We start from the raw sequence: 23,870 nt of genomic DNA on the forward strand, positions 1-23,870 counted from the left end.
CGTTTTTATTTACTATCAGTCAAGTGCCAATGTCTGCATAAGAATAAATACAATTTCATAATATTAAAATGGGGAGACTAAAAGGTTGAAAATAATGATAGTAGAATTAGAAAGTTGGTTTCAGAATGAATTAAAAAGTAGAAAATAATCTTTTCCTTGAGAACATTTTAATTTAAGTGAAACGGAGGGGGGATGGACTAGGCTTTACATAAATAGCTATAAGATAAATAAATAGACGTAAAATATAAACATATAATAAATAAATAAACATAATAAATATTAAAATACAAAAATATAAAATATATTTTATATAAAATATAATGAAAAATAAAATAAAAATAAAATATAATTAAAATATAAAATATAAATAAAAAAACAAAATAAGACATAGATAAATAAATAAACATAAATAGCTATAAGGTAGATCTAAGTTGCGTTCATAAATTGTATCAATCATAGATTTTCAAAACGAATATCTTCGACATTCAGTCGACTTCGAAAACGATTTAAAGAAAAACTCTTGTTTTTAGTATCTTAACTTCTTTTGGTCAATATCGTTGTAATCTCAAAGTGGTAATAACATCACGATTATAACATCGAAAATATTTGATGTGGTTGTTTTCCAATTTTTGATAAAAATGCCAAAAATGTTTTCAATAAAACGGTCCCGAAAGTGGTATTTTCAATATCTATGGAAGAGGGGTAAAAATCTTGTGGAAAGATTCCCCCTGCCTTCCCTAATTCATGCCACTGAAAATCAGGTTTCCATTATGAAACTGTGTACTACATGCATGAAATAAACAACTGTTATTGAAACGGCCATGTGCAATAGTTTTTTTTTTTTACCAAAATTTTCCAAAAAGAAGGAAAATTTTTGCACTAATGAAGTTTAGCTTTCACAAATCAAACTGTCAGTAAGTTTAAAGAGCCGTTCTGTTTTCTAAAGACAGTGTTTGTATTAAGAAATTTTGTTTTGTTTACATGAATATAACTGTTATTGAGGCGATCAAATGGACTAGATTAAGCTGTTTTGATAAAAAAAAATTTACGTCCCCCCTAGAGGCTGCGCCTAGGACAGGTCCCCCTTTCCTTCACCCCTAGCTACGCCGCTGTAAGTATTTCATAAAGTAAGTTCAAATTTATGTTTAGGTGAACGTGCCAATTATGTCAACACTCCACACGTCATTGCAATGGTTGGCCTTCCAGCTCGAGGAAAAACCTACATTGCCAAAAAACTTTCCAGATATTTGAATTGGATTGGTATTAACACCAAAGGTATGTACAATTATTTATAAAAACTGTGCGCAATTACTTTCGTGATGATAGATTGGGGTATTACTAAGCAACCGGTTTAATAATTTTAAAAGTAAAATAAAATAAATTTAGCCATGCCCCTATGAAGGTGGCTCTAAGTCGGAATAAACTTAAAGCACTAAGGACAGTGGAAACGAAATCTGATTGTATAATCGATTGATTGGGAACTCAATCGAAAAATTAGGAAAAATATTTAGGAAAAATGGGATTCAATTTTCAAACAGTCCGTGGTAACGAACTGTAGTAAGGAGCGACCCGGCCCAATAGTAACCGAAACTCCAAAAAATAGAATTTTGATACCAATAGTTACATCAAAAGAATTGTATTTTTATGCTGATTTTAAATATATAAGTTTCTTCAAGTTTAGTCTTACCCATCAAAAGTTACGAGCCTCAACGCTTCGCTCTTTACGCTAAAGTTACTTATTGTTTTAAAAAGTATAGTTGTGAGAAAGAGTCAAACTTTAGTGTAAAGAGCGGGGCATTGAGGAGGGGACAACGCCTTTCATATACGGAATTATTTCTGTTCGCTTTAAGTTTTAATGTCACTCCTTACTTGCAGTTTAAAATACTTGTTTTTCTATTTAATTGTGAAAAAGATCTAAATATGCAGTTATGCACTTTTTTGTTGTAGCGGACTTCAATTTTACAAGAAGAAGAGTGGGTGAAAAATTAGCGAAAAATCAGCTAAAAACATGTGGCACCAAACATCCTAAGAAGGTGTAGTTGTCTTTGGCAATCAACAAATTGTTAATGTTTGATGTTTTTCATATGAAAAACGTCAAATTTAACTTTTGTTTTGCTTAGGCCTGCTTCTTTTCACGGTTCAACGTGGCAACGTTGACGAAAACGTGGTATAATATTAAAAAGTTCAGAATTTTGGAACGAACAAAAGAAAACTCTTAGAAAATTTTGGTTTTCAGCTATGAATATATCTAAGATGGGTTTAGGGAGGGGGGATGTTTATATTTTGATATCTGTTATTTTAACATATTTGACTTGAAAGTTGTATTTTTTTTGTTCTGTCGTCCTATTTGAGGTTCTAGTGTATTTCAACTTCTTTGACAAGTTTTATGTATATTTTAACATCATTAATTTTTGGAAAGCTTCGAGCTACTTTGAAAGCCTCTTCACTTATTTTGGAATTGGAGTTCAGAATATATTTAGGAATGTTTAGGCTATATATGAGGAGACAGAGGGGCTCAAGTTTTCATGTGATATAGGGAAAAGGTAGATTTGTTCGACTATCCTACCTGATACTCTTCCTTTTTCGTTTCACCCCCAAGCTCTTGACAGAAAATTCCAATGCAGAACTAAGGCCGTATCCAGTTTTTTTTTTTTACAAATGCATCAAAAATTTGTTTATATGCATTTTTGTTATGTTTTTACGGCTCGTACAAAATTTTGGGGAGGGTTTGTGGTAATGAACTGTAATTAAGAAGTGATCCGGCTCAATAGTAAACAAAAGTCTAAAGAACCGGGATTTTGATACCAATAGATACATCAAAAGAATTGAATTTCGATGCTGATTTTAAATATATAAATTTCATCAAGCTTAGTTGTAACCATCAAAAGTTACGGGAAAATGAAAATCACACTTTCTGATTCAGCGTATCAGAAAACCCTGCTGTAGAGGTTTCAAGCTCTTTAATGCAAAAATGTGGAATTTGGTATTGTTTTCCAGGAGAAAGATAATGGATGCGTGTTTATTTCTTTTTTTTTGTCTCTTTCCAGGGGTGATGGTATCGACCCTGTGGTCCTAGAGTATTGTGAAAGGGTTCATTCAACCGGAAATTAAAAGTTACAATGCCCTTTTTAAGTGACCAGAAAATTGGAAGGAAGCCAGGACCCCTTCCACGCTCATTTTTTCCTAAAGTCATCTGATCAAAATTTCCTGATAGCAATTTTGTTCAGCATAGTCGAAAAACCTAATAACTATGTATTTGAGGATGATTTAATCCCCAAAGTCTCCAGGGGAAGGGCTGCAAGTTATGAACTTTGCTCATTGCTTACCTATATAGTAGACTATTGGTCATTGTTAATATGCAGACATTTTCAGGGGATATTCTGGTGAGAGAGGTATTAACTTAACTTAACATTAACTTAAAACGAACAGAAATTATTACGCATATGAGGAGGTTCGCCCCACTCGTCAATACCTCTCTCTTTACGCTAATTTTTTTTGTACTTTCAAAAGAGTTATTTATTCTAATTAAACGGTCTTTATGCCTCTGGGTTCATTCTTAAAGAATCGGAACAAAATTTGTACTTTAGCGTAAAGAGCGAGGAATTGACGAGGGGTGAACCCCCTCATATACGTAATAATTTGTGTTTGTTATAAGTTCTAATTTTGCTCCTTACTTTCTGTTGAAAAACTTGTTTTTTTATTTAATCAATATTTAAAGCTGAATTGCTCACCATAAAAATTACTTTGTTTAGCTGAAAAAAAATAAAATTTGAAATCATTCTTTTGACGCTTAATACAAACCATTGGGAATTGAAAAGAATATGGAAACTAAATGGAATTAAAGAATGTGAAAACAAAAAAAAATGTGGAATTAGAAAGAATATGGAAACCAAACGGAATTAAAGAATATGAAAACAAAACATATGGAGTTGGAAATAATATGGAAACTAAATGGAATTAAACAATATGGAAACGAAAAATATGAAGTTGGAAAGAATATGGAAACTAAATAGAATTAAAGAATATGAAAACAAAAAATATGGAGTTGAAAGAATATGGAAATTAAATGGAATTAAAAAATATGAAAACAAAAAATATGGAGTTGGAAAGAATAGGGCAACTAAATGGAATTAAAGAGTATGAAAATAAAAATATGATATTGGAAAGAATATGGAAACTAAATAGATGGTCCTATAGGTGTTAAGGATTCAAATCTTGAGAAAGTAGGGGTGAAATGATTTCCCGGAAGAAGGTTGGCATATTGCAATTTGTTCTCCTAACATTGCACTGTTCAGTGGACTTATGTCCTTGAGTGGTATTATAACACGAGCTATTGGTATGCTATTTTGCCTCAACGAACCAAATATATATGTGCATTTAAATGGACCAAACTCTTATTTAAACCATTTTAATGGTCCAAGATCGTATTTTTTATTTTGATTAAACTCTAACTATGATAAAGTATCGGTATTTCATTACAGTTTTCAACCTGGGTGAATATCGCCGCCACACGACAGATGCTTACAAGACCCATGACTTCTTCCGTCAGGACAACGAAGAGGCAATGGCTATTCGGGCCAAGTGCTGCTTGGACGCATTGACTGATGTTTGCAACTGGCTAGAAGAAGGAGGAGAAGTCGCTGTAAGTATAAAAATATAGCTCTATTGTTACTATGCTCAATCTGCTATTAGTTTCATTTATAAGTTGATTTTGTTTGCTTTTTGGTTTTTTCTTTTGTTTTTTAATGCATATATTTAATGATTGAGGCAGCAAAAAGGTCACTAGCTCCTAAGGTCACTAAGCAAAAAGGTCACTAGCTACTGCTATTAAAAAACTCACTGCACCACCAAGTAGTATTTCCAGATGTTAAGTTTAAAGTCGCGGCCTCATTAAAATTGAAAATGCTTAAAGCTCAATTTTTCTAGTGAAAATTTGTCATATGAACGACTCCCCTAAAACAAAGTGCCATAATGGCCTAAATGCGCCCCATCTGGCCACTCTGGTACCATGTTTCTTGAGACCAACACAAATGCGCATGCTCCTACTCCGCCACCACAATCTATTCGAAGCTTTACTCTTTGTGCCCTCTCATGTAATTCCAGATTCCCATAAATCTTTTCTTATAACCTCATCTGAACCCGTCCAAGACGGCCTGCTTTTCGTTTGGTTTCAGATGGATGGCCTGAATTATAATTTATGACAATTTGTCATCTTTCATCCTTGACCTGGTCATCTTAAACCTTTATCTACGGCGCTAATAAGTGGAATTGAAACGTATTTTCCGAATAGCTTACTGCTTGGTATTAAAAAAAAAAAAAAAAAGGTTTTTTTCAGCTGAAAGTAAGGAGCGTCACTAAAACTTAGAACGAACAGAAATTATTACGTATGTGAAAACGGCCACCCCCTCCTCAACACCTCGCTCTTTATGTTAAATTTTGACTCTTTGTTACAACTCTACATATATCTAAGGTCAAAACAGCAGACAATGCTCCCAGTGGTGTCAATCTACAAAAATTTAGGAGGAGGTAAAATGCATGTTTCAATACTCTGGGAGGGGGTACAATTGTCATTTTTTTAACCTTGCAAAAAAGGTAATTTGAATGAAAACACCCCTCTTAATGGTACTTTTCAAGATCTAAGGTCGCGCAGGTCTCTTAGTGCCCCTAATTGACGCCACTGGGTGCGCTCCATCTACCTAATCTATTCAGAGCTTCACTCAGGAACTTCAATGAGAAACTTAACTTAAACATACACTAAAATAAACACAATATTGTTAGCATACTTGCTTCTCTTATTTCGAGTTGTTGCTTTTTATGGCACTTGCTATTAACCAAGTGACATATAGCAATCGCCAATTCTGTCGGGCTGTCGGTCCCGGTTATGCTACTTTAGGCACTTCCAGGTAAGCTAGGACGATGAAATTTGGCAGGCGTATCAGGAACATGACCGGCTTAAATTAGAAATAGTCGTTTTCCCTATTTGACCATCTGGGGGGGGGGGGCGGTTAATTCGTAAAAAATAGAAAAAATGAAGTATTTTTAACTTATGAGCGGGCGATGGGATCTTAATGAAATTTGATGTTTGGAATGATATTGTGTCTCAGAGCTCTTATTTTGAATCCCGATCGGATCTGATGACAATGGGGGGAGTTGGAGGGGGGAAACCTAAAATCTTGTAAAACACTTAAGAGTGGAGGGATCGGGATGAAACTTGATCGGAAAAATTAAGCACAAGTCCCAGATACATGATTGACATAATCGGAACGGATCAGCTCTCTTTGGGGTAGTTGGGGAGGGGGGGGGGTAATTCTGAAAAATTAGGAAAAATGAGGTATTTTTAACTTACGAACGGGTGATCGGATCTCAATGAAATTTGATGTTTAGAAGGATATCGTGTCTTAGAGCTCTTATTTTAAAGCTTGACCGGATCTGGGGAAAATGGGGGGGGAGTTGGGAGGGGGAAACCTAAAACTTGCAAAACACTTAGAGTGGAGTGATCGGGATGAAACTTGGTGGGAAAAATAAGCACAAGTCCTGGATACATGATTGACATAAACGGAACGGATCCGCTCTCTTTGGGGTAGTTGGGGGAAGGGCTAATTCTGAAAAATTAGAAAAAATGAGGTATTTTTAACTTACGAACGGGTGATCGGATCTTCATGACACTTCATATTTAGAAGGACCTCGTAACTCAGATCTCTTGTTTTAAATCTTAACCGGATCAAGCGTAATTGGGGGGGGGGCAGTTGGGGGGACCGGAAATCTTAGAAAATACTTAAAGCGGTGAGATCAGGATGAAACTGGATGGGAAGAATAGAAACCTGTCTAAGATACGTGACTGACATAACCGGACCGGATCTACTCTTTTTGGTGGAATTGGGGGGGGGGGTAATTTTGAAAACTGAGGTATTTGTAACTTACGGAAGGGTGACCAGATATTAATGAAATTTGATATTTAGAAGGATCTTGTGCTTTTAAGTTCTAATTTTAAATTCCGACCAGATCCTGTGACATTTGGGGGAGTTAGAGGGGGAAGCCGGAATTTTTGGAAAACGTGAAAATCGGGGTATTTTTATCTCAAGAATAGATGATCGGATCTTAATGAAATTTGATTTTTAGAAGGAATTCATGTCTCAGAGCTCTTATTTCAAATCCCGACCAGATCTTTTGACATTGGGGGGAGTTGGAGGGGGAAATCTTGGAAAAACACTTGGAGTGGAGGAATCGGGATGAAGCTTGGTGGATAGAATAAACAACTGTCCTTGATACGCGATTGACTGAATTGTACTGGATTCGCTCTCTTTGGGGGAGTTGGGGGAAGGGTTCAGTGATTGGGCGAGTTTGGTGCTTCTGGACGTGCTAGGACGATGAAAATTGGTAGGCGTGTCAAGGAGCTGCACAATTTGATTTGATAAAGTCGCTTTCCCAGATTCGACCATCTGGGGGGCTAAACGGAGAGGAAAAATTAGGTATTTATAACTTACGAGTGGGTGATCGGATCTTAATGAATTTTGATATTTAGAAGGACATCGTGACTCAGAGCTCTTATTTTAAATCCTGACCGGCACTAAGCCTCTTATTTTCCTTTTTAAATCAATCTATTGATTCATAGAATTTTGTTAGAGCTCATACCATATGATCTCTTGGCTCTTAGCTCTTCTCCCCTCGTCACAAGTGCCATATGAGCTCTTAGCTCTTGTTTCGGTTTAGGTCAAATCTAGCAACTGTAGTATATACACTTTTTTTATTCAGGTTTTTGATGCCACAAACACAACAATTGACCGTCGCCAGCTGATACATAGCATCGTTACCGAGCAAATGGGCTACAAACTCTTCTTCGTTGAGTCCATCTGTGATGATCCAAAAATCGTCGAGTCCAACATTAAAGTAAGTAAATCCCCCCATTATTCACCCTTCACCAGTAGTAGTCATCCGTTACCCAGTAGTTATTCACATCGTTTTTAGAATTAGTTACCCGTTACCCAGCACTAGTTACCCATTACCCAGTAGTTATTTGCCCGTTACCCAGCACTAGTTACCCGTTACCCAGTAGTTATTCACCATTACCCAGTACTAGTCACCCGTTGCCCAGTAGCTCTTCACATCGTTTTTAGTTTTAATTACTCGTTACCCAGTAGCTATCCACACCATTTCTAGTATTAGTTACCCGTTACCCAGTAGTTATTCGCCCGTTACCCAGCACTAGTTACCCGTTACCCAGTAGTTATTCACCATTTCCCAGTACTAGTCACCCGTTGCCCAGTAGCTCTTCACATCGTTTTTAGTTTTAATTACCCGTTACCCAGTAGCTATTCACACCATTTCTGGCATTAGTTACCCGTTACCCAGTAGTTATTCGCCCGTTACCCAGCACTAATTACCCTTTACCCAGTAGTTATTCACCATTTCCCAGTACTAGTCACCCGTTGCCCAGTAGCTCTTCACATCGTTTTTAGTTTTAATTACTCGTTACCCGGTAGCTATCCACACCATTTCTAGTATTAGTTACCCGTTACCCAGTAGTTATTCGCCCGTTACCCAGCACTAGTTACCCGTTACCCAGTAGTTATTCACCATTTCCCAGTACTAGTCACCCGTTGCCCAGTAGCTCTTCACATCGTTTTTAGTTTTAATTACCCGTTACCCAGTAGCTATCCACACCATTTCTAGTATTAGTTACCCGTTACCCAGTAGTTATTCGCCCGTTACCCAGCACTAGTTACCCGTTACCCAGTAGTTATTCACCATTTCCCAGTACTAGTCACCCGTTGCCCAGTAGCTCTTCACATCGTTTTTAGTTTTAATTACCCGTTACCCAGTAGCTATCCACACCATTTCTAGTATTAGTTACCCGTTACCCAGTAGTTATTCGCCCGTTACCCAGCACTAGTTACCCGTTACCCAGTAGTTATTCACCATTTCCCAGTACTAGTCACCCGTTGCCCAGTAGTTCTTCACATCGTTTTTAGTATTAATTACCCGCTACCCAGTAGCTATTCACACCATTCCTAGTATTAGCTACCCGTTACCCAGTAGTTATTCACTATTTCCCAGTACTAGTCACCCGTTGCCCAGTAGCTCTTCACATCGTTTTTAGTTTTAATTACTCGTTACCCAGTAGCTATCCACACCATTTCTAGTATTAGTTACCCGTTACCCAGTAGTTATTCGCCCGTTACCCAGCACTAGTTACCCGTTACCCAGTAGTTATTCACCATTTCCCAGTACTAGTCACCCGTTGCCCAGTAGCTCTTCACATCGTTTTTAGTTTTAATTACCCGTTACCCAGTAGCTATCCACACCATTTCTAGTATTAGTTACCCGTTACCCAGCAGTTATTCGCCCGTTACCCAGCACTAATTACCCTTTACCCAGTAGTTATTCACCATTTCCCAGTACTAGTCACCCGTTGCCCAGTAGCTCTTCACATCGTTTTTAGTTTTAATTACTCGTTACCCAGTAGCTATCCACACCATTTCTAGTATTAGTTACCCGTTACCCAGTAGTTATTCGCCCGTTACCCAGCACTCAGTAGTTATTCACCATTTCCCAGTACTAGTCACCCGTTGCCCAGTAGCTCTTCACATCGTTTTTAGTATTAGTTACCCGCTACCCAGTAGCTATTCACACCATTCCTAGTATTAGCTACCCGTTACCCAGTAGTTATTCACTATTTCCCAGTACTAGTCACCCGTTGCCCAGTAGCTCTTCACATCGTTTTTAGTTTTAATTACTCGTTACCCAGTAGCTATCCACACCATTTCTAGTATTAGTTACCCGTTACCCAGCAGTTATTCGCCCGTTACCCAGCACTAGTTACCCGTTACCCAGTAGTTATTCACCATTTCCCAGTACTAGTCACCCGTTGCCCAGTAGTTCTTCACATCGTTTTTAGTTTTAATTACTCGTTACCCAGTAGCTATCCACACCATTTCTAGTATTAGTTACCCGTTACCCAGTAGTTATTCGCCCGTTACCCAGCACTAGTTACCCGTTACCCAGTAGCTATTCACCATTTACCCGTACTAGTCACCCGTTGCCCAGTAGCTCTTCACATCGTTTTTAGTTTTAATTACCCGTTACCCAGTAGCTATTCACACCATTTCTGGCATTAGTTACCCGTTACCCAGTAGTTATTCGCCCGTTACCCAGCACTAGTTACCCGTTACCCAGTAGTTATTCACCATTTCCCAGTACTAGTCACCCGTTGCCCAGTAGTTCTTCACATTGTTTTTAGTATTAATTACCCGCTACCCAGTAGCTATTCACACCATTCCTAGTATTAGCTACCCGTTACCCAGTAGTTATTCACCATTTCCCAGTACTAGTCACCCGTTGCCCAGTAGCTCTTCACATCGTTTTTAGTATTAGTTACCCGTTACCCAGTAGTTATTCATCCGTTACCAAACCTCCCTACCTTAGAGAAAATTTTGTATCAGGGTAAACACGAAATCGAAAAATATAGTCCTTTTTACTAGGTTTTAGATCAAATAGCAGTTCCATCATGGTGTTAGCATCGCTGGATACAGGGGTTTCATTTTAGGGAAATTTAGGGCGGGGGTATATTTTTAAAAATATACGCATCTTAATACAGGAAGTGGGTATAAGTTCTAAGGAGTTGCCACGCCCTGCGTGTAAATTTCAGTACCCACAGATAAAAGTAATGCGCCGGGCTTATGTCAGTTTTGGACTTAACACACCTATTTCAACGGGCCTAATAACCTCATTAGCGCACAAAAACAAATCCGTGGCCGCGTTTATAAAGAAATAAGCAAATTGTCATCAGTCTTGCTAAGCTGCTGACCCTTTACTTTACCTTTTACGGGCTGTGTGCTCGAATTAGTATTATCAGCTTCGCTTTATATTCTATTTTACCTGCGTATTTTTCCTTAGAATTTAATTTTAAGCTCAATGAACCATTTTTTCTCTTTTTTTCGTTGCAGTAGCCAATTTATGTGTACTTCTCTATTTTCTTTGCACATTTTTTTATCTTTAGTTCTTCGGCAAGACCAGTAATGCTCAAAGTCAAGTCCATTTTTTTTTTACGTTCACCGATAAATAAAAAAAATACTTGCCCTAGAGAAAAACCTAAATGGTAAGGTTGTATCCACAAAAATAAAGATGCAACCTGGGACTGCAAAGGGTTTTGGCCCCACCCTCCGATTGTATGGATTGACGAATTTTGTTTGCGAAATTAGTTCATTTTTATTTGATACGAGTGTTAATAAAACATTTAGTATCTGTTGGAATACAACAGGTATTATAATTGCTAAGGGATTATTTAGGGCACAATTAAAGCGATGAATTACTTGGAGATGGGGTCCAAATAAATTTTGATGGATAAACAAAAAGAAAAATTTCGAAGCAATATTCCCTCCTGCATCCGTATAGCGTTTATTCTCATATAACGTTAAACTTAAAACGTTTATCCGAATAATTCTCGGCAATCTGCTGCCCTCCCTCCGTGTAACCTGACCTAGCCATCTCAACCCGTTTTTTTTTTTTTTTTTTTTTCAATATAGCCTTTGAAAGTGGATTCGAACCACATTTTTCGTACATCTGATTTTTTTTCCACTAACCGGAACCCACAACAATATTGTTCTCGTCCATAGCATCAATCCTTTTAGTGCATTTGTCAGGTACTCTTCACAAGGATAAGACATTCATCAAAGCGTCTGTCAGCTGAATCATAACATTAAACCCAGTATTAAGCTAGGCCGTGATTAAGGGAACTTGAAAACATCGAAGTTTAAAATTGAAGTTAGGGTAGCCTTCTGTCTCTCAATTCTCTAGAGATCGTCAATTGTCAAAAACCCTTCAAATGGCACTTATTCATTGGCGATCTGAAACGATTATTTCTGGCAAAAAACTCGCAAAATTTCAGGTAGCTGAAAATATTCTATGGGACTGTTCGAAAATATTAAAATACATCGAAAAATGGTTGCAATCATTTTATAGGTTATTGTCTTCTGGTACCGATTTTGTTCTAAAAGCGATATCCTTCATAGAGCACACTTGTGTAAAAGAGCTAGACATTTTCTAAGATTTCTAAGCAATTACAGGAAATAGAGCAAAATCCTAGCAAACATTTTGTAGCATCTTCAAGAAACTGCGGCCTTATTTTAAAAGCGGTATCTTCCGCCAATGAATACTTGAGTACTTTTTAAATATAAATTTTCAATTTTAACATGGGATTTTCAAGTACCATCAGTTCACTTAATCACGACCTTAAGCCATATTAAATATTAGACCATAGTAAGTCGTATTTTTCGTCAACAAGTACGTAATGTTGAAACCCAGGACTAAAGGTGTTTCATGACTGACGCTTCTTATCAAAATTTGTCAAGGCGTCCTTTCCTCTGTCTAAAGCCACACTGCTGTAGATTTAATCTTAATAATGTAAACAACATCTGTAGGATAGTCAATCTTATTGCGCTAAGTAGTTTGCTTCCTACCGAAACTAGGACAAAGTCTCTATAATTAATACACCCACTCTTTTCAATTTCTGAAAAAGAGGTTTAATTAAAGTTTTCTAAAACCGTTACGTTGTTCTATGTGTTAAAAAAAAGTACGTCCTAATTTATCAGTATCTTATCCTTTACTTTAAAAACTCGCCTGCCATACTTAGAGGTATATTTTTGTTTGGTATATTTCATACTCAGAGGTATATTTCAAAAATATCCAATATTTTGTTTGGGAGGGGGCTACAAAAGAAAATTAAAAACAAATATTAATTTTGTCTATGCATTTGTATTACGTTTTTATGAGTTTAGATTTTTTTTTTTTGGGGGGGGGGTAAACCTGGCCCCCCCCTTCCTGGTGGCAGCCCTGACCATACTATCCATCGCTCGAAGCCTTATTTGCCCATTCTTTTAGTACCATCTCTAACTCCTTGCTAAATTAATATTTCTCCTCTAAATGATCAAATTTGTTTTCGTTATTTCATCTATCGTCTCCTGCAACTTTAGCATTGTTTAATATATTTTTCAAAATATTATATTTGTTTGTTCCTAACACTCTTTATCGCTAATTTACGTTCTGCTCCCATCTTTGATCGGAAAACTAGTTTGAAGTAACTACTTCCTCTCAATTAATACCATCACTCAGTGTATAAACTTGAATCCCTTCTGACTTATGCCGAGCGTAAACCCTTATAGGCTAGTAGTACCTGTGATAAGCTGTGATTCATAACAGAACGTCATTTACTTACTTTTACAGTTGACGTCTATTATCAATTCACGAAAAACTTGGGGTGGGGGAAGGTGTTTTTCAGTTTCCAGGGGGATTGTCGCTTTTCTCAATTTTTCAGTGAAAATACCAAAAAGGGCTTTTCGAAATAAAGGCGAGAAGCAGGCCTTTCTCCCTATCCCCCCTCTAAAATGGAATATTCTTATGTTTATATCTATTTGTTTTATTAGAAATATGGACTAATTAATCAAGACCTAGCCTGGCTTGGGCTTTTCTGTGGGTTATATGTTAGATTTTGGATATATTTCATTGGTGAAGGATAATCACTTAAGGGTAAGATTCAAGTGAATCTTTGTAGGATCAACGAAGGAGGCTATTCTTTCACTTTTTGGGGTCCTTTTTTGCTACTTTTCTTTAACTTAAGACAATGCGATACCTTAAAAATCCTTTTATGTGCCTCATCGTCGGATGGCCACCTCAAAGATAAAGGCGTTAGCGAATTCTCTAAGGACACTCACTAGCTATCACTTAAAGCTGCCAAGAAATTACGGTTGGCTGTAAAATTTGACAGATAAGATAGCGAAATATTATCTTCCTCTTATAGGCTAGTTTTTCAGTCAAACTGGGTGAATCATATGGAACTCTCAAAGCGGCAAAATGACTCAAATGATAATTCCTTTCAAAGGAAGAGTTTTCAGAGTAGTACTGCTAGAATATTTTGGGGACTGCCCTTACCTGTGCTTTGACAAGAAAATTATTTTCCGTTTAATTGTAAAACAAATTTCACACTTCAATGATGCAAGTTTCATTATAACTGAACATGTCTATCTCTGACCCAAAACGGGGGAAGTTAAATAGTCTGTCTAAGATTTCCGCGAAAGTAGGTGTCGGCTCTTACTTTTATGTCGCTTTTTCGGTATCCAAGCTCTACAAGTTAGGACAAGGCCGCCCAATCTATTCTAAATACTTTGCCCATTCAAACCAAAAAGGCTCAAAATTATCGAGATAGGGCGATTCTTTAAGGTGGATTTTTTTTTAAGTTTTAATAAAGAACCTAGGCCGTGATGTATAACTAGATTGAATTAATAGAGATTGAGTTTTTGGCATTTTCCTACCAGGTATGCTAAGCATTTTTAGGGGTTGTCTTTTCCTAAACTGTAAAAAGAAAATTCCACTCCGTTTAATTGAAAAAACAAAATTCAAACTCAAATGATACAAGTTTCATCAAAACTGGACATATCTGTTTCCGGTACCAAACGAGAGAAGCTAAATGTTTTTTTCTAAGATTTCTGGGAAATTAGGTGTCGGCTTTGTTTTTTTTTTCGTTTAGATCTCTTATCCAACCTCTATAAGTTATGGCAAGACCACCAAGTCAATTCTAAACAACACACAAACCAAAAAGATTCATAAACGAGGAGATAGAGCGATTCATTAAGGCATCATATGGCCTTAAAAATATTAATAATTTCTTTCTAATATGTATTGGCTAACTTTATGTTTTATTTTAGGAAGTAAAAGTGAATAGTCCTGATTATATGGGTATTGACCAGGAGAAAGCTCTGGAAGATTTCCTGAAAAGAATTCAACACTACCAGGAAAGATATGAAACTCTGGATGAAAAAAGAGAAAAATACCTCAGCTATATGAAAATTTTCAATACAGGTCAGTTTTTCTCTTATTGCATTTTTACTTTCTTCCTTAATTGTTTACTTGTTGTGCTTACTACTTTTTCTTCTGACCGTTAAGGTATGACCCAGATGTAGTAGCCTTATACTGAACCAAGGCTAAGGTCGTATAACTATAGTTGGTTGTTTTCTTCAGTAACCGTTTCTGAATAAGTTGGTCAAATGAAATAAATTGGCCAACAAAATCAGTTCTTCTTCTTCTGATTAGTTGGAGATGCCAAAACCTAGTCAGTTTTTTAGTTTACAAAGTTTGAATTGGCTGTTTCTTCTTGTCGTTGTTATTAGTGGAAGATTCATTTTTGCCAAGTGCCAACTTTTATTATATTTGACGACAGGGAAATTTTGATTTGCACCAACAGTGACCCGGAGTCATGCTAATTCTTGATATTACTAGACACTTAACACATCTAATTTGACTGATCTTCAGGGGTTGTTTCTTTTTGTACGGGAATTAGAAAACATAAGGCTATCTGTAAAATTTCCGTGATGTAATACATCGGGTATCTGAAGCTATCTTGCCAAGTGAATTGTTTGTTTATCCTGTTCTGAAGACGGTGACGAATGTTTAAGAACGTCAGAGGTTTGTTTATTCTTATAATAAGAGTAATGGAGGATTGTTTCTTATGACTATAATTTGTTGAATTTAGAGTTGCGTTTTGCTCGTTAAAAGGCCCGGAAAGCAGACCTTTTTGGCTAGGAGTTGGCAACTCCTGCGAAATAAAAAAAAATAAATACTACAAACAGCAAGGTTAAAAGCCGAATATAATGCTTAAAGAAAATAAAAAGCTTGCTAGGACTCGAGTATGCTGAAGGTGGTAAGAAAAGAGCTGCGTTTTGCTCGTCAAAAGCTCGTGAAGCAGGCCTTTTTGTCTATGGCAACTCCTGGGAAATAAAAAAAAAATAAATACTATAAACAGCAAGGTTGAAAGCCGAATATAATGCTTAAAGAAAATAAAAAGCTTGCTAGGACCCGAGGAACTCGAAGGAGGTGAGAAAAGAGTTGTGTTTTGCTCGTCAAAAGCCCGTGAAGCAGCCCTTTTGGTCTAGGAGTTGGCAACTCCTGCGAAATAAAAAAAAAATACCTAGCGGAGGTTTTGTATGAAAATGCGCTAATACTACTGATGTTTTCTGGTTAAGAGCCCGGTCTTGGGCCGGAGCCGTTAGAATCCTCGGCTGAGGATTCCCAATTGTGACTTTGATTTTTAATTAAGCAGTCCTACGTTAGATCTCTCAGAACACTTTCTGTTTTTTTTTGTTTTTGGTAAGATTTAACAAAAAATTGTAGTTCTTGTTGTTGCCAAGGATTTGTGAAGGGCTTATACATGTCAGATGCATTAGTTTTGCTTCGTCTCCAGATGATTTATTGATTTTTCTGTGCAGTATCTAAGGGAATTGCTCTTGGAAAACATTTCAGAATGGTTTAAGTCAAATCTGCTAAATGGTTTGCTTTATTAAAAAAAAAATATATTGACTTAAGGTTTTTGACCGCTTTTTTTTTGTAGGGGGGGGGGGGGCTGCAATTTTTTTCTACGGTTGAAGAGGCTGGAAAACAAGCTTTTTTAGCAGTCATATTTTCTCAAAATGTTATTAACTTCGCTCTGTATATTTTGGTCTATTAGGGAAGGGGGAGATCTTCTCCCTTCTGCAGGTAACCATGTTATTATGTGGAGTAGCCCATTTAAGTAAGACCCATGGTGTCATGGCCCTGCTATGGCTGAGCCTTCACTGAACAGGTCTAGAAAAAAAAAAACTTTTCTTCCAAGAGAAATTCCTGGCTCCTGGCTCCGTACCCCAAAGTCATGCTAACATTGTATCGACTTATATTCTCCTTAAAAGTATTTTTGGTGCTAATTATCAAAAGCAAGAGTTTTTCTTCTCAAAATCTCCATTTGTGGAGGGAGGTTGCTGTGAAAAAGCTCCATTTAGGTATTTTATTTTAGCTATTATAAAGTCAGGTTTGCTAGGACTATCCGAATTCGCCTTATGTCTGAAGCCCAATACGAGGCATATAACATTTTGCATAATTCCTTTTAATCATTGAATAAAAAAACGAGTTTTTTGAACTGAAAGTAAGGAGCAACATCCAAACTTAAAACGAACAGAAATTATTACATATATGAGGGGGTTTGCCCCCTCTTCAATATCTTGCTTTTTACGCTAAAGCTCCAATTCTTAAGAATGACCCCTGAATAATAAAGGCCAGTTTAATTACAATGAATAGCTCTTTTGAAAGTACTAAAAAACTTTAGCGTAAAGAGTGAGGTACTAAAGAGGAGGTGAACCTCCTCATATACGTAATAACTTCTGTTCGTCTTAAGTTTTAATGTTGCTCCTTATTTTCAGTTGAAAAAAAAAACTCGTTTTCTTTTATTTAATTTCTGATCGTTTTTTAAATAGTGCTGGGAAATCCGGCGCGCCATTCATGGAAAATTCCCTACCTCCATGGAGATATTCTCTTACGCAACCCCCCTTACAACCCCTTCCCCATCAGAAAAAAATTCCCCCAGAAAACGTCTGTATACTTCCCAATAACCAATATTAAATGTAAACTATAGGCAAAGTTCATAACTTGCAGCTCTTCCCCCGGGGATTTTGGGGGGAAGTCATCCTCAAAGACATAGATATTAGATTTTTCGACTGTACTGAACCAAATGGCTATCTCAAAATTTTGATCGGGTGACTTTGGGAGAAAATGAGCGTGGGAGGGGTTATAGTTGCCCTCCAATTTTTGGTCGCTTAAAAAGGACACTAGAACTTTTAATTTCTGTTCAAATGAGCTCTCTCACGATATTCTAGGGCCACTGAGTTGATACGGTTACCTCTGAAAAAAAAAAAAAAAAAATAAACATTTAAACACGCATCCGTGATCTTTGTTCTGGCAAAAAAAAAATCAAAATTCCACCTTATTGCAGATATGAGCCTGAAACCTCTACAAAAGGGTTCTATGATACGCGGAATCTGATGGCGTTATTTTTATTGAGATTATGACTTTTTTTTTGGGGGGGGGGTCTCCTTTTTTCGAAAACAAAGCAAATTTTCTCCGACTCGTAACTTTGGTGGGTAGGACTAAACTTGATGAAACTTATATATTTGAAATTAGCATAAATCTTTTGATGTATCTATTGAAATTAGCATAAATCTTTTGATGTATCTATTGGTATCATTCCATTTTTTAGAGTTTCGGTTACTATTGATCCGGGTCGCTCCTTGCTTACAGTTCCTTTACCACGAACTATTTAATGTTGATTTTTCATTAGGCCTATGTTTCGATTACCCTTTTACTTCATACTTGTCTTTACTATATTACTAATGGAGTACAAAAAAGTGTATTTTAGGGGTATGATGCTACCTGGGTCCGTCCCTTCGCTCAATCTTGCGAAGATTTCTTGATACCCCCTCATCGTGAGTTCAGGCATGTTTATCTAGGAGAAGCTAAAGAGAGTGTTTGAATGCATTTTACCCAATGAATTGGACATTTTATGCTTTAAATATTATTAGTACAACTAAGAATTTTTGGAAGGGGGATAACCACTGTGAAGATATCTTAGTTTTACTTGATTTTAAACGGGAGAGAAGATTAAACCAGAATGGCGGCTTTTGATACTGTTGTCAGTATATATGCTGTTCATGTTTGGATAGAATGTATCTAACACTAGTCTGTCTCGTGGAAAAATTTATTGATTTTGGCCTCGTGTCTCTAATTCAAAATACATGAGAAGTTCTTTCCAAGTTGTATATCCGCGTGTTCCAATTTGCAAAACGACTTTGTTTTTTTCAATTTCCTCAATGTGCATGCTCCAGTCGCGTGAACATTATGCTTGGAATTTTGCAATCTATGGTTTCCTTTGTTACTCAAGAGCTGTACAGTCAGATACAAGTGACCTAAACTAAACAAAAAAAAACATCGGATATTCTATTAATTTGTCTGCGAAAATGTTATGCTACGTTTTTTCTTAGTTGGAATGAAAACGTCTGGGTGTGACCAAACCCTTTAAAAACCAACATTAGTCTCAAGACAAAATTATACTGATAAACAGTTTCAATCCTTTACCATTGTACAGCTCGGAAGCAGAATCGTACGTCGGAATTTGTTCGGAGGGGTTAACAAAGAAATCGAATCGGAAGCAGGCACGTATGTAGGATTTTTTCGACAAAAAAAATATTTATTTAGTGATTTGAATAAGAAGTTCTCAGAAATTTGGGATTTATGTGGAGATGAGCCCCGAGACTCCTTTTTCTTGTCTCTGATCGGAAGCGGCTTGTTATTGTTTCAAAACCAGAGTTTGGCCAAGGATTAAACCCAATTTCCAACTCATCTTGCCTCCTGAAACAAGATATTACGCATTATATTTTCTTATATTAGTGGCATCGACGAACGGCGGCCCTAGTTTTTTCCTTCTGCTAAGTTACCACTTTAAAATGTCAATCTGTAAAAGCGATTTGTTTTTTTTTTCGAAATAAATTTTTCTGTTGGTATATGCACTGCCGCCCAGCTGTTTGAAAAAATTTAACCATCTTGGGTATATACTCTTAGATCAAAGTGGTGTCAGGCTCTGTACACCCTGCCCGTGGCCAATATCTGGGAAGGGTTAATAGAACAGGTAGGGTTGTATCGAGGAGGGGGTGGGTGGGGGGGGTGTAACTGGCTTAACCCTCTCCTCCTAGATTTTTTTTGGTCTGACTCCGAAATTGGTCGTAAAAATGCAAGTAAAAAGACTATTTCTCCTTAAAAAGGAAAAGTATTTCTTATTCTCGCATTCTGGTCTTAAAATGCTGGTAAAAACCCTCAGCCTCCTCCACTCCGAGTGAAAATTTTTTCGTTAACCTTCTCCCCTATTAAAAATGGTTTGAACAAGCCCTTTTTGTATACCCCTCAAAAAAATCAGAACTTTTATTAACTTAAAACAATGTTTTTGGCATATTTGAAGTGCATTTTGAAAGGACTTTGCTTTAATTGTTAAAACTAATACGTTCAAAAATACCTCAAAAATGCAAAAATAGGAAAAATCCCTATTTTTAAGGAATTTTTTTTTTATTTTTAAGTAATATAATTTTGGCTTAGTGAAGTGGATAGATCTTTTGCAACAGTAGGCCTAGTGGGCTACCAGAACATCATGGAGAGATGCTTAATGGCTCATTCAGAAGTTGTTTCTCATCTACGTGCTTTTTAGAAATTCCGCCATCTGTAAATGACATATGGCACTAAAACGGCATTTTTTGTACCATTTCTCAGGGGGTGGCACCAACATGCTATTAGAACATCGTAGAAAGCTCATATAAAAGATACTGCTCATATCTACATTCTTCCTACAATTCCCACCATCGGCAAGTTTCAATTGGCACTGAAACGGCACTTCATGTACCATGTCTCAAGCGGAAAAGCTAGGGCTAGTGGGCTACCAGAACTTTAAGAGTGATGTTTAATGGCTCATTTGAAAACTTTTGCTGATATCTACGTGCTTTTTATTAGTTTTACCATTCGTAAGTGCGATATAGCACTGAAAACCACTTTTGGTGGCACTTCTTAAGTGGAAAATATTGGAAGTATAAAACGGTGTCATTGTAATAATTATGGTCCAAAACCTTTAGCTGGAGGTTTGCAAGAACACCTCCCGCATGTTCCTCCTCCAAGAGGAGAAGCTACGCAATTAAAGTCCTACAAATACCAATATTATTAGAGGCGTGGTTCTGTTAGTACAGTGGTGGACTTCAAATTAGATTATCATGTGTTGGATTCTAGCTTGGGTTTTTTTTTCCAATCAGGGTTTGTCCCTTCTTATGATTACTTTTCAGATAATCCACCATTTTTGCAAATGTGATGCACTTATTTTTAAAAGTATATCCGGGAAAGGCTCATTTTAAACCTATTGCTCATATCCAAGTGCTTTTTATCAATTTTACCATCCATAAGTGGCATATAGCGCCAAAAACGGCACTCTTGGTACCACTTCTTTAGTAGAAGAGTTTGGAAGCATAAAACGATAGCATTGCAATAATTATGGTCCAAAGCCTTTAACTAGAGGTTTATAACAACCCCCCACGTATTATCCCCCTCCATACCCTCTTAGTAAGTTTCATAAATTTCCTATCATCTTAAAAGTAAAAGACTGTTGCCAAAACAAATTAACTATTAACAGGCTTGTGCGATGAAGCCTGTGTGGTAGTTCTAATGGTAGTAATTTCGGGGAAGAGACGTCCTTGCCCCCTTAGTATTTTGCTCCTCTCTAGGTTTTGAAAAACACCTCTTTTTGTCATTTCTTTGGAAATGGCACTTTTTTTATTTAAAAAAAAATGGTGAAAACAACCGAAATTGCACTTTGTGGGAATGCTCTACCAAGTCAAATTTATAAAAAGTGAATAGGCATAAATATAAGCTTTTAAATGAGCCCTTAAACAGCTCTCTTTTGTTACAGTAGCCTTCTAGTTTCTGCCAGTCAGTAGGCAATTTATAAAGTCCCGCCTTGATTATGGCTTTTTCAGGTGAAGTCGGTCGAGTAAAAACAGCCTTTTGCTTGTCGAAAAACAAACGTTCCTGAAAAACACGTATTGTCTTGCGAAGCATGGATAATGAACTTTTTGTTACAGACTGAAAGGTGTCTTATCTCCCCTAGATTGGTGGTAATTGGAAATTATGTAAAAAATAAATTTTCAACTGAAACTAAGAAGTGAAAATAAAACTTATAACGAACATACATTATACCGTATTAATAAAAAAGATCATGGCAGCGTTGTTTCTACGTTAGATATTAATCAAAAACGAAAAAAGATTAATTTAAAAAAAAAAGAAAGTTTTTCCGAGGGAAATTGAAGCTTGAAACGGGCAAAAATCATTACTTCACAGCCTATCTAATATATTTAAATAAAACTAGTACCAACTAATAATGTTTCCCTATACTTTTAGGATTATAGAAAACGAGCGCTTTACTGAAAATACAAAATAATAATGGAGTTTTGGTACAGTTAAAGCAAACCAATTAAGTACACTTTTTGCAGAATAAAAATATTATCAATCCATTTTAAGACAAAGCAACAATCCATTTTAGGATTGCTGCTTTTTTATTTAATTTGGTATTGCTTCTTCACAATGGCTTGGTTCAATAACTAGTTCTCGTTTCGGTTGTGAAAAGGTCATGTCTTGGACAAGTTCAAAGGAAAGCCATCTTGATATTATTAGGACTTATTATGTCTTATTTGATCTTCATTTCAAGTAATACTAAAGTATATTTCTTTCAATTTAATATTGTATATTACTCACTGTTGGTATTTTAACTGGGGAGACCAAATTAATACCTCACAAAATAATCCAATATTTCTGTATGCTGTTCATTCAGGAGAAACTTTCCTTCGGAGAAACTTTTTTTTTTTAATTAATTATTTATAAGCACCGTGTCCAGTGTACAAGTTACAGCTGTAGACTTGTCACGAAATCTCATGCATCATAGCAAATATAAACCTTGAGTAGGGATGTTATAATAAACTATCAGCGTTTTATATATATATATATATATATATATATATATATATATATATATATATATATATATATATATATATATATATATATATATATATATATATATATATATATATATATATATATATATATATATATATATATATATATATATATATACAAACTAAGATCGAGAAACTCACTTTATAATGTCGACTTTTTTGTTGCATTTATGATGTCCTCCTATGTTTTAGTTTTCCACTCGTTTATAAAATTTATGCTGTGTAGGCAGCAAGGGCGTATCTATGATTTCCGTTTAGAGAGGGGGGGGGTACACATAATAACTTTTCAAAATTTGTTTATATGCGCTTTTGTTACGTTTTTACGTGTCGGGTGAAAATTTCGGGGGTAGGGGGTTCAAACCCCCTGGGATACGGCCTTGGTAGCAAGGTAAATTTATGCTGTGTAGCCCAGGTATGTTATCTTTTGGGGAAATTGAAAAGGCGATAATTTGAATAAAAAGAGCCAAAGAATTCCGACAAATTATATAATCATTGGGGGGGGGTCAGGGTCCAAAACTTTTGTACTTGTATTTATGGATTACCAAGGCCTTTTGAGTAACTACGTCTGGGATAACACCTTCATCCCCGTCCTCTGGAATAGAGTAGGATGTATTCTAAGACATTTTCAATTACAGGTGAAAAAATCACTGTTCACAAACATGAAGGCCATATTCAAAGTAGGATTGTCTACTATTTAATGAATATTCATATCACCCCAAGAACTATTTACTTTACTAGGGTGAGTACCTTTTTTCTTCGAGTTTACATACCTTGACAGTCCAAGTCCCAAGAGATATTTTAAGCTACCTGTAAATAGTACAATGACCTTTTATACCCTTTGTGACTTGACAGATTTCTGAAATTTAGTTTAAACATCACCTTATTTACTTACATCTGCGTCTTATTTGCATCTTTAAATATAACTTAAACTCTAGCATTGTCTTGCTTTAAAGCCTGACGGATTAGCCTTGTTTGCTGCAATTATTTATTATTATTTTTAATCATTATTTTCTTTATTTAAACATTGGTTTAAATTAAAGGAATGTTTATAATAAATTAATATAAAATATAAACTAGATTATTATTCATTATTATTTTTAATCATTATATTATTTATGTAAGCATTGTTTAAATTAGAAAAAAAAATGTTTAAAACAAATAAATTAAAAGATAAACAAGCCTATTCTATCGTCGCCGCTTTCTTAGTTTGACTTAAAATATCACCTTGTTTATTCAAATATGACCTTATTTGTAGTCTGATGAGTATTTTTAGTAATATTTTTAAGTTTGGTATTATTTAAAAAGCTAATATTTTTTAAATTTTTGATTAATACACTTTTGCAATCACTCATTTACTTACATCCAATATTATTTACATCTTTAAACATATCTTGGATTTCCCAGTGCTTACTTTAATTGCTTTGCAAAGAGACAAACGAATATTGTTTACTTAATTATTTATTGTTATTTTCGGTCATTATG

The 23,870-nt window shown here is 35.9% G+C and overlaps 1 protein-coding gene across 9 annotated transcripts in view; it reads left to right on the top strand.

Moving 5' to 3' along the window:
- Window positions 1-23,870, top strand: part of LOC136025923 (6-phosphofructo-2-kinase/fructose-2,6-bisphosphatase-like) — a 127,176-nt gene that overhangs the window by 82,498 nt on the left and 20,808 nt on the right. For all 9 annotated transcript variants that reach the window (XM_065702020.1, XM_065702030.1, XM_065702053.1 and 6 more), the window contains 5 exons: window positions 1,150-1,275; window positions 4,482-4,642; window positions 7,753-7,887; window positions 14,697-14,850; window positions 23,024-23,127. In XM_065702020.1, the coding sequence (XP_065558092.1) occupies window positions 1,150-1,275; window positions 4,482-4,642; window positions 7,753-7,887; window positions 14,697-14,850; window positions 23,024-23,127 (680 nt within the window). The remainder of the gene's footprint in view (window positions 1-1,149; window positions 1,276-4,481; window positions 4,643-7,752; window positions 7,888-14,696; window positions 14,851-23,023; window positions 23,128-23,870) is intronic.

Source organism: Artemia franciscana, chromosome 1 (assembly GCF_032884065.1).
Source record: "Artemia franciscana chromosome 1, ASM3288406v1, whole genome shotgun sequence".
Classification (NCBI taxonomy): Eukaryota; Metazoa; Arthropoda; class Branchiopoda; order Anostraca; family Artemiidae; genus Artemia; species Artemia franciscana.